This window comes from Nelumbo nucifera, chromosome 2, assembly GCF_055504915.1.
Source record: "Nelumbo nucifera cultivar China Antique chromosome 2, China Antique-T2T, whole genome shotgun sequence".
In the NCBI taxonomy this organism is placed as follows: Eukaryota; Viridiplantae; Streptophyta; class Magnoliopsida; order Proteales; family Nelumbonaceae; genus Nelumbo; species Nelumbo nucifera.
The window spans coordinates 4937707-4949811 of record NC_142650.1 but is presented as its reverse complement, the minus strand read 5'-3'; the positions used below and the strand labels follow the sequence as shown (position 1 = coordinate 4949811).

Genomic DNA, 12105 nt, shown 5'->3' with positions numbered 1-12105 from the left:
AAGGCAGGCTAACCTAGCAACACCTTGGAAGGCCATACACAGCACCCTTCCTCAATTTCTCAATTTTATCAGGTGTGAAGTTTGTTCTGGAAATGCTGTTCACTTTTGGTCTCAAAATTTGTCTCACCCTCAAGAACACCCTTGGCTCCTAATTGGGGTTTTGTAGGGGACTAAGGGATATGAAATTGAATCTCTCTCTGACTTGCTATGTTGCCTTAATCAGGTTTGCTTGGATCCCTCCAAGCTAGATAAAAGGGTGTGGGCTCCTAGACCCAAAGAAATCTTTACTTGTGCTTCTTATTTCAAGTCCATCTCTCAATCTTCTGCTCAGCAACCTTTTTCGTCAAAGGAAATTTGGTGTAGGCCAGTTCCCCCAAAGATTATGGCGTTTTGTTGGGAAGTATTCTATGGGAAAGTAAACACTCTAGATAACCTACAAAAGAGAAGACCTTTCCTCTGTATTTCTCCCAAGTGGTGTATCCTCTGCAGAGCTCATGGGGAGGATTGTTACCATCTACTAATATCTTGTCCATTTTTTGCAAACCTTTGGGCTTGGTTACTTTCGTTGTTTGGGAGTAGTTGGAACTTACCAGTAGAAGTTCGCATGATCTTTGACCATTCTACTTTCTCTTGGCTTACAAAAAGAGGGAGACTTATGTGGAGATGTGCTTGCGCTGCTCTGATCTAGACTCTTTGGGAAGAAAGGAATGCTAGAATTTTTCAAGAAAAGGAAAGGAGCAGTCAAGAACTGAAAGACTGTGTGTTGCGTGGGGCAATCCTTTGGCTGAAGACTTTGGAAATCTTTCATCAATTCTCTTTTAATGACCTTTGGAGAAACTGGTCAGCAATATAGAGGTGTTCACCCTTAAAGGACAAGTTAATTACAAGCTGGTTCCTCCATCTAAAGGCTCACTGAAGTTGAACTTTGATGGAAGTAGCATGGGTAATCCAGGATTATCTGGAATGGGGTGTGTTCTGAGAAATGAGAATGGAGAGATTGTCTTGCTTTACTCTGGTCCTTTAGGAGTTGGAGACTCTATCAGGGCAGAGCTATTAGCTGCTGTACAAGGGGTGCAGTTTGCAAACCGATTGGGTGTACAGAATCTGATAATTGAAGGGGATTCCAAGGTGGTGGTGGGCTGGCTGAAAAATCCTGAAGATGCTATATGGTGCTGCGAGAACAAAGTGGAGGAATTCAGTTGGTTGACAAGGAATATGTTGGTCTCTCTACAGTGGGTGGGGAGATCAGCAAATACTTTGTCCGATGTGTTAGCCAAGCAAGGGGTAAATAGGGAATAATTGTTTTGAGCTCAGCTGTGATTTCTGTATTTTTTTCCTAGTTTAATTGTAAGATTCTAGGAGGGGCTGCAGCTCGCGCCTCTTCCTTGGATGTTGTATGAAATCACAACTCTAAATCAGTTTTTGAATTAATAAAATTTTACTATTACTCATAAAAAAAAAACCTCAAGACTTTCCTCAACCTTCCTCCTGCAGCCCACTACTTCCTCCAAGAAAAAACGAGATCAGATAAACTATCATCCAAAGAAAGAATCGTTCCCTTTGCTTGTCTGACGGATCCTCCCTCTTCATCTTTGACCTTTTCTTTGACTTTCAGAAAATCTTCAGCTTCTCTCTCTGTCTTCCTTTTCACCTCCAACCCTACTCCACGCCTTCAGATTCATCTTCTGTGCCTCTCAGGTGAAACTCCTCCTGGGCAGGGTCACACATTGCCTTGGCAGAGGAGAATCCTTCTGACCAACAGAATCACTGCAAACCTCCAAATGACCATTCTCATTGCCTCTTCGATCACCACTTGACCCAGAGTCAAATGAACTCCTTACCATTGAAAGAAAGCTGCCATTTGCTTCTCCGATGGATCCTCCAGCTTCATCTTCTACAATTTCTTTGAGTTTCAGAGAATCTTCAGCTTCTTTCTCCCTGTCCTCCCTTGCGCCCCCGACTCCGACTCCACCCCTTCAATTTCAGCTTCTGTACCTCTCGAGTGAGACTCCTCCTGAGCAGGGCCACACACTTGACTTGGCGGAGTAGAATCCTTCTGATCAATAGAAACATAGCCTACCTCCAAAGACTTACAGTTCCTAAAATTGCAAGTCCCAGAAGAAAGATCATTCTCATCACTTCGATCATCACTTAATCCAGCAGGCTTCTCCACTTGGACATCTTTAGTCTGTTTCTTACCTTCCATGTCGTAGCTCGTAATCTCCATGACCTTTTGAGGTTTTTCACTATTGTGAATTCAAGTATACTCATGTTAGATTTCATTTATCTTTATATGCATTTTACTTTTAAGAAAAATTCGAAAAATACCTTGATTCTTTTTCTCTGATGTTTAAATTCTGAGCAAGTGCATGCTACATCCTCATTGCTTGTGCTCTCATATTTCTGGATGGCCTTGAGTCCAATTGACTTACATATGTCAGATTCTGACCATTGCATACCATATCCATATTCATTTAAATCCTTGACACTTATCAGGAAAAAACAGTTACCCCATGGTTTATGCTTTGCTTATTTATTGGCATTTATTCTGACATTCGTGTTTGCTGTAAGTATTTATTCAAATGAAGCTGCTTTATTAGGAGCCATTGCTTGGTGAGAGGGAAAAATCTTTGGCTGACAAGTGTGAGGAAATGAGTTTGAGTCTGAGAGTCACCACTTTGTGCAAAAATAACCAGAGGTTAGGACCATAAACAGTCCACCCCTTCCAGCATCCTGGATTACTGGGACTATCATTGGGTAATGGTCTTTTAGTAGTTGTCATTATTCATGCCTTCTCATATCTATTTGGGTTAACCTTTTCACAATATGGGCCCATAGCAGTAATCCCATGCTTTTTTTTTTTTTTTTTGGGGGGGGGGGGACTGCCAAATGGTTAAGAAAGGGATCTCATGCTTTGAATTTTTCTTTTTCCCTTGTACTTTCAAGTATCTTGGGAAAGTGAGGGCGTTTTTATCATTTTTATTTATTGGTAGTGAGATCTGGTCACCAGCATCATTCATCTACTTAGGCTATGTTTGGTATGAAGGAAAATGTAGGGAAACCTTTACAACCCTTGTATTGGTTTCCCTGTCTTTCCCTACCTTTTCCTTCAAGCCAAACATAGCCTTATTGTTTAGTTAATTTTCAGGTTTCATAGTTAATGGTGCAGTAGATAGGAGGTATGGATGTTTTTCTCCTACCTTTGTGTGTATGACATTTCCGTAACTATGGTGAACAATATTCTACCCTATACATCTTCACCTATAAAATTTTCTTTTCTATTCTTTTTGTTTCATTATGTTGTAAAGATTAACTTGTTTTAGAGGTTAATCTTATGACGGTGATGCTTGGAATATTAATTTAATGTCAAAAGTAACATAAAATCATTTGGTAGATTAAGATTAAGATTTGTCAGTTTCTCTTACTGACCAAAAAAAAAAAAAAGATTTAGTCAGTTCTTAACATTTTGGGAGTTTCTTCCTTTTCCAGGTAAAGCGAGAAGAGTTGCTCCAATTTGCACAAGGTGCAATTACAGGGTTGAAAATAAATGCTGATCTTGCAAGGTGGTTAACAGTCTGTATTTTTTGTTTTTTGTTTTTTCTTATATGCATTCAGCCTCAAATGCTGGTCCTTGCTTTCTTATATGCTTTTCTAAGAGTAATGCATATATTATTGATAAAAAAAGAGTAATGCATATATTAAGTGGTCTGATACTTTAATGTATCTATATGAAGCTTCGGCCTTTATTTCGAGTATGCTAGGTGGAAGTAATGTTATGATTGCATTTGGTACCTTTCCCTTTCTTGGAACTTGTCTGTTTCTGATTGAAGTTCGAACCTTGTTAAATTTGACAGAATGAATCTTAATAGACATAGACTGAAAGCAAAGTTTCAGGAAGAGAGGTAATCTGGTAGAGAAAAGCCATGGAATAAATGGATAAAGAAAGGTTTTTTTTTGTTATTTTATTTCAGGAAAAAACAAATTGAAGAAGCAAGAACTCCATTTCGTGCATAATAAAGAAAAAGGTGACAGGATAGATTGAGGGATCAACTTATTTACATTATGGGGAAGGAAAGAGTTGAGATCAAGAGAGTGATCCTTTTGTTTTTATATGCAACTGGGCATTTGGTTAAAAAAGTAATAGGCTTAAGAATAAAGTACAAAACAAGGGAGAGTAACCAAACCCTCTCCAATGTAGAGAATGAGAGCTAGCATCACTGCTACCTCCCCCCAACTAATATTTGTTTACAAAAGGAAACATAAAAAGCCACCATAAAAGCTAAATTCCTGGGGTTATGACTGTGTTTTTTCTTTAACTGTTTGGGTAGCCGAGGCTATTCACTGCTGTAAATTCTGTTATTCTTTATTAATATAAGTTTGTTCTTTTTACTGATCAAAAAAATTAAAAACAAAAAGCCACCATATGAGGTACTATACTACAAAATTTGTCTATGAACTCTCTATCTCTCTCTAGCAAGTGAATCAACAATTGAACCTTTCTTAGTTGGATAGGTTCCTCTTCAACCCAGCCTGGGAGAATTGCTGGGGAAATCTGATTTCTAGAGCTCTGCCTAGGGTCATTCTGATCATTGCCTAATTAAGATTGGTATTGAATCCTTGATTAGTAGACCTAGACCGTTTAGGTTTGAAAATATGTGGCTAACTCGTCTGGACTTTGGGGGTAAAGTGAAGGAGTGGTGGAATGAGGAGTTGGGGGGGATAACATGGAAAGGAATTAAATTTCATAAGAAGTTGAAGAGACTGAAGACCAGGTTGAAGGGGTTGAATAGCAAACATTTTGAAGGGTTGAGGAATAAAAATTGAATCTAATCACACAAATTGAAAAGTTGGATGAGAAGGAATTCCAAGTGCTATCGAGTGAACAAGATAGAGAATTAAGAAGGCATATGAAAAAGAAATTGGAAGATGTCTTACTCAGAGAAGAGGTTTGTTGGAGGCAGAAGTCAAGGCATAAGTGGATTAAGGAAGGTGATGGGAATACTAGGTTCTTCCATGATCTGGAAATGGAAGAGGGAAGAACCTAGTGGCCAAATTAGAATTAGAAGGGCAAGTGATTACCAGTTAGGATGAAATTGCTAGAATTTTTGTGGATCATTTTAAATCTATATTTAGAAGATTGTTGAATGAGTAGTTACCAATGGAAGGGTTAGAGTAGCCAAGTTTGGGAGAGTAAAAAGAAAGGTGGATAGAAAGGAACCTTAAAGAGGAGGAGATTAAGAGAGTTGTTCCTGATGGATAGATTTTAAGGCACCAGGCTCGGATGGTTTTACAATGGCTTTCTATCAAGATTGTTAGGGTGTACTGAAAGATGATTTATGTGATGCTCTTAAGGAATTTACAGAAAACCATATAGTGAGCTCGGGTGTCAATGCCATTTTTTTGGCCTTAGTTCCTAAGAAGCCTAACGCAAATAACCCTAAGGATTTTAGGCCAATTAGTTTGGTAACCAACATTTACAAAGTGTTAGAATTGGAATGAGAACAAAGTGAGCTACGACGCCCAGAGCTTAGAATTGGAATGAGAACAAAGTGAGCTACGACGCCCAGAGCTTAGAATTGGAAGGTGGTCTCCCATGGTTGGCGTTATCAGAGACGTGGGTCTGACAAGCTTGGTGTGGATCGTGATCTTTGGCATTCTTTTACACGTTTGGACTTTGGAGCTTCCATATGTTCAAGGTGGTGGGAGATGTCTGCGGCAGTTTCAGATTTGTAGATGCAAGAGTAAATTCGTGGCAGAATTTGAGTGTTGCAAGAATCTTGGTAGAAGTTGCAGAGGTCCACGAGGTGTTGACTCTGTTAACTCTCTGCTTCAGAGGGGAAAGTTACGAGTTAAGACTTGTGGTGGAAGGCCCCTACCCTCTAAGATGGTTGAACCACTTAGAAGATGGGAGGGGAATACAAGATCGGAAGGAGCTATGTTGCAAAAAAGCTTTTCGTTTTTGAGAAGTCGAAGAGACAAGGAAGGTCAGAGGTAGGCAACGAGGGCAGTTTTGGCATTTTAGGAAAAACGAGGGGGTTTTGAGGGCTTTAATGATGGAGGTGGCTGGCAGAACTTGAGAAATGGAAAAGGGGGTGGGACCCAGGTAGAGGTGGTTGAAAGAGATAGAAAGAAGGATTCGGGTACTGCAGAGGATGGTGGAGTTAGTGAGAAGATTGGGGAGGTGGGACACATGGACAACTTTGAGAACAAAGCAACAATGGTGGAAGCTGAAAACCCGAATGAGAAGAGTAGACCCTTTGAAGAAACAGGTGGGGCCTAAACTTTGAATTTCAATTGCGTTATTAGGGCTAAGGTCAATCGACTTAATGAGGTGAGAATTAATTTTAAGGAAAGGTGGATTTGGGCGATTACCAAATTTGACAAAAATGGAATTAAGAAGCTAGATGGATGCATAGGGGAGGATCACGTCGGAAGTCAGGCCTCTTCTGCGGTTGGAGGAGAGGGTCTGTTCGCTCAGGTTGAAAGAAATACTGCAGTGGCCTGGATCACACTGGAAACTAAGGTTGATGTGTCAACTCTCCAAGAAACAAGAAACGATTTGGTTTCAGTCGACCTTTTGGCCTTTGAGAAGATTTTCCCCAACGAGAGTGGGGGGTTAGAAGAGGGGACTGAGGAAGTTGGGGAGATCTTTGTGGTTTCTGAGTTTGGGGAAGTAGTAGGAGGAAGAGGGCTGAGATAAGATGGAGATAGCGTTGGTGTTTAGGATGAGAATCACGTTGGAGACGCCTTTAGTCTTAAGGAGGTGAAGGTCGGAAGTTTGGGTGTTGACTTGGGTCGAAGAAGCAGGAATGAAGAGAAAAATGAGAGGTTCAACAAAGTGAATGGTAAAAAATCGTGTAGCCTAAGAAACTCTAATGTATTGCATGTAACAAAAATATTCTCTAGGTTGAAGCTCGATCTGGCCAGGACCCATAAAAAACTACAAATGGGTATACAAGAGAAGGAGGAGAGGCAATTTGTCTCCTAGAGCTGAGTCTAAAGGAACAACGATGGAGGAGTAACCACTAGATTCTCTTTTGGGGAAGGATGTTCAAGCCATCAAGGAGGCAATGAGGGTTCTGTTTTTGGTACGAGCACCAAGGTGCAAAGTGATGAGTTTAAGGATAATGCTTCAGGCGGTGTGACTCTTCAAAAGTTGGTAGATAGAGAGGTTACGATCGGAAAAAGTTTGGGTCTCTATTTTTGGGGTGGTGAAGAAGAGTTTGCTAGGAAGGCCTTTGAGGAATTTGAAAGGAGAAAAAGGGAAGAGAAGTTAAAGAAAAGAGCTTTGTTGAAAGGAGGTGAAGCTTGGGATGAGGAAGTTTCAGATCAGGAGGATGAGATCGTGGATGAAGATTGAGCATCTCTACCAGGTGTTTCAAGGTTTTTAGCTTGAGCCCAGTTTAGTATGAGTCGTTGGCATGTAAGTTGTATGCTTGTTTGCTGGGTCATTTAGTTGTTCTCTCCTTTCGGATGATATCTTATCATCTTCTTTCTGTAATTATTTTTCCTTTTATTCTTCAAAAAAAATTACAAAACCTTAGCTAAGGTTTTGTCTCTAAGGCTTAAAGAAATTCTCTCTTCCTTAATCAACCAATCCCAAGGGGCTTTTGTATAAGGGAGACAAATAACAAACCAGGTTTTGATTGCTAATGAGTGTTTGGAGGATATGAGAAGATCTAAAAGAATAGGCTTTGTTTGTAAGTTAGATTTGGAAAAGGCTTATGATCTGGTGGACTGGCATTTCGTTTTACAAGTTTTGAGAAATTGTGGTTTTGGGGACAAGTGGTGTAATTGGATCTTTGGTTGTGTTAGTTCTGTCATTATTCTATCTTGGTCAATGGAGTGGTGAAGGATTTCTTCCTAGCCTATAGAGGTATTACGCAAGGTGACCCTCTTTCACTTTTCCTTTTCACTTTAATAGTAGATGTGCTTAGTAGAATGGTCTTGAAGGTTGGCAGAGAGGATGTAGTAAAAGGGTGGAGAATAGGCAGAGATGGTATTCTCTTTACCCATCTCCAATTTGCAGATGATTTGCTGATTTTCTATGACGGGAATGATCTTGAGAAGGTGAGAAATCTTAAGTAGTTGGTTAGAAGCTTTGAGAGGTTGTCTAATTTGAGAATCAACCTTGGAAAGAGTTGTGTAGCTGGTGTCAGCTTGGAAACTAGTGAGGTGGAGGCTATTGCAAGAGGCTTAGAGCGCTCCATTTCTTCCTGGCCCATGACCTATTTGGGTCTTTCTTTAGAGGCAAACCCTAGGGAGAGTAGTTTTTGGCACCCAGTGGTAGAGAGGTTTCAAAGAAGTTGGCCTTGTGGACAAATAATTTTATCTTGTTGGAGGGTAGAATCACTTTGATAAGAGCTACACTTACTAACCTACCAACCTACTTCCTGTTTGTCTTTAGGATTCCACATAGGGAAGCCAATAAATTGGAGAAATTGATGAGAGACTTTCTTTGGGAACCAGGGGAAAGTATGAAGGATCATTTGATAAAGTGGGAGGTGGTATGTTGTAATAAAGAGGAGGGGGTTTGGGATTAGGGGACTTGCTTCAAAAGAATACAACGCTACTAGGGAAGTGGCTATGGAGATGGCCCTTGGAGAGGGAGAGAGATTATGGCATAAGGTGGTAAGAAGTATTCATGGCCGAGGAAAAAATGGGTGGGATGCTGGAGTATCTCAGCGGGCAACCTTGGCAACACCATGGAAAGCGATTCATGGTATTCTTCCTCAATTTCTTAGGTTTGTCAGCTATGATGTTTGTGTTGTTAACTTTGTCCTCTTTTGGGAGGATATTTGGGTCGGAGAGGCTCCTTTGAAGGATCTCTTCCCTTCTTTATTCTCTGTTTCTTGGTATAAAAAGAACTTTGTATCAAACTTTTTCTCCCCTCTAGAAAATCCATTGGCACCAAACTGGGGTTTTGGGTTTTGTAGAGGTTTAAGGGAGGAGGAAATTGATTGTCTAATTAGCCTGTTAAGCCTTCTTGATAAAGTTTGTTTGGACCCCCTTTTGAACTAGATATGCGCATTTGGACGCCTCGGTAGAATGGGTCTTTTTTCTTGTGCCTCTTTTTTCAAGTCACTTTCTCAGTCTCCTTCCAACTAACTCTTCCCCGTTAAGGAAATTTGGTGCAAGCCTATTCCCTCTAAGGTTTTGGCTTTTTGCTGGGAAGTGCATTATGGGAAAATAAATACCTTAGATATCCTACAAACAAGAAGATCTTTCCTTTGTATCTCACCTAATTGTTGTGTATCCTTTGCAGATCTCATGGTGAGGTTTGTTACCATTTACTAATATCATGTTCCTTTATTGCAGAGTTATGGGAGTGGCTCTTCTTGTTGTTTGGGTGCAGGTGGCATAGGCCAGCATAAGTAAGCTTGCTTTTTGATCCTTCTACCTTCCCTTGGTGTCAAAGAAGAGGAAGAACTATGTGGAGGTATGCAAGAGCAGCCTTGATTTGGACAGTGGGAAGAAAGGATTGCCAGGATTTTCCAAGAGGAGAGGAACCTACAAGAATTGAAGGAGTGCATTTATGGTAATTTTGTGGCTAAAATCCCTGGATTCATTCCACCAATTCTTCTTTAATGATATCTGGAGGAATTGGTCAGCAGTAGCAAGCTGCTCCTCTCTAAGATTAGAGAGTATGAGTTGGGAACCCCCTCCTGAAGGTTTCTTGAAGCTGAATTTTGATGACTGCAGTCAGGGTAATCCAGGCCCTCTGGATGGGAGGGGTGTTGAGGGATGAGGTTGGTATTGTGGTTCTCCTTTACTCAGGTCCTCTAGGAGTTGGGAACTCTACTAGGGCAGAATTGCTAGCTTTCATCCAGGGTGTACAGCTTGCAGTTCAGTTAGGTGTGGAACAGCTGCTAATTGAAGGGGATTCCAAGGTGGTAGTGGGTCGGCTACAGAATTCAGAGTCTATAGTATGGTTCTTTAAGAATGGAATTAAAATATTCAAGTGGCTGACAAGGAGCTTAACTGTAAGAATACAATGGGTGGGGAGATCAGTAAATGCTTTGGCTGATTGCCTAGCAAAGAAAGGGGCAAACAGAGAACAATTGTAATGGGCTCTGTTGTAATTTGAATTTGAATTTGGTTTCTGTTTTCTGTTTCTCCTTGTTGTTAGGAGAGGATGCAGCTCGCACCTCTTAATGAAATCTTAATTTTATTTATAAAAAAAGACTTTTTAATAATTTAAATAAAAGAATGAAGTAAAAATTGAGATTTTGCCAAGCATCCCTTTTGATAGGCTAGCATTTGCTACTCACCCCACTTGTATCGGTTATCTCTTATTTATCTTCACAAAATTACTTTCATCCGCTTGGGATGCAATCCCTCAATACATCTTTTATATGAACCCCCTGCCTTGCTAAAGCCTCAGCCGAAAAATTAGCTCTGTATCCAGTTGTAATTTGTCATTGGCTCCATAGCTAGAAATTTTGCCTTCTTTGGTACCAAAGGCATAGAGTGCGTTAGATTATCCAGGGATAAATCCAGGTAGACAGGTGTAGAGTTTAGTTTCTATTTTCTACTTGGAAATGCATTGTTTTGTCTTTGCCAATAAAATGCATATTATATGTCTAGCTTGAAGTGGGTGGAAAAACTAATATTGTTAGTGCTATTCTATTTGTTGTTTTCTGGTCACAGAATAGATGCTGAGATTTCAAAACTGCAACAAAAAATTGATGAAATGAGAGCTTCTCGTCTGTCTTCAAGCAAAGCAGATGAGAAAACATCTGAAAAAACAACTATTGCAACACTGGAGGTGAGTTGTATTTTATTATTCCCACAAATATCTCATCTAATTATCTTAAGATGACATGTGAGAATGCTGGTTTGAGTCTAAAATCAGCCACTTTGTGCCAAAAAATGCCAAAGGTTAGGACCATATCCACTTCACCCCTCCCATGACTCCAGATAACTGGGATCAGCATTGTGTAATGGCCTTTGTCTAATATTTAGTTGGATTCTAAATACAGTATTAAGCACTAGTTTTTTAGGAACAGATTTAGCATAGTTGTCATTGCTCTTAGGTTATTGCAAAGTTTATTAGGAGTGCAAATGAGACAAGGCGCAAATTATAGTTATTAATAATTATAATTTGCAAGGTTTATTAGGCAAGAAATTTTCTACATTTATGAGAGCAGTTTATAGGCCTGATCAGGTTAATATGACCAAAAATGGATTGGAGTGAACTGGATATACCCAGATCTAAATTTGATTCATTAATATTCGGATTCAAGTAGAATCTTATCCATTGGATTTAGATAGGACTCAGATCAGCTTTAGATATTAAATACCATTAATAAATTAAATTAAAATGATCAGAATATTTTATATTATTAGTAAGATAAACCAAAAATGACGTTGGTAGTGTATATCATGGATAAAATGACTTGAAAATAACTTATATGAGACTTGAACCTATGATTCTAGACATGCAATATTCTAACCAACTTTACTAATAGATGCATATTTAAGTTTATGTACATGTATATAATGGTTAAGTTTTTTTTTTTTTTTAATTTTTAATTTTTTATCAATCACCAGGTCAAAATTCTTTGTTAACAGGTAAGCAATATACAATCCTCTAGTTTCCAAGACAGGAAAACCAGATCCAAAACCTTTTAAAGAAACACAAACTAAAATATAAAATGCATTAGAGATTCTTCAGTGAGACAAAAGCAACTGTTAAGACTACATTATTCTTCTACGGAGACACCCCAATACATATTACCCCTTCCCGATCTACTCTTGCTAAATTGTCTGCTACAGAATTTGTTGTTATCAATACACATCTGAATGAGGTTTTTTCTCCAGATGCAAGAGCTCTAGCCTCTCTAGCACCTGTTCTGGAGGAGCCGTGATCCTTTACTAGCCATCCAAAAGCCTAAAGTTAAATGAGAATCTCCTTTTATCTCCACTTTCTGAAAATTCATGAAAACAATTAGTAAGCCTTGTAAATCATCTTTTGGTCAAGGGGAGTCTACTGAGCCTATAGGACCTTTTAATGTTAATAGGATCACCTTTTGAAATCTTCTATTCAATCCATATACATGTTCTTACTTATTTCCTGACTTTGTTCTCTATCTGTATTCATGC

The 12105-nt window shown here is 39.4% G+C and overlaps 1 protein-coding gene across 3 annotated transcripts in view; it reads left to right on the top strand.

Moving 5' to 3' along the window:
• The window catches only part of LOC104594672 (uncharacterized), a 53725-nt gene that overhangs the window by 23636 nt on the left and 17984 nt on the right, over positions 1-12105 (top strand). For all 3 annotated transcript variants that reach the window (XM_010255073.3, XM_088897554.1, XM_088897555.1), the window contains 2 exons: positions 3490-3563; positions 10651-10768. In XM_010255073.3, the coding sequence (XP_010253375.1) occupies positions 3490-3563; positions 10651-10768 (192 nt within the window). The remainder of the gene's footprint in view (positions 1-3489; positions 3564-10650; positions 10769-12105) is intronic.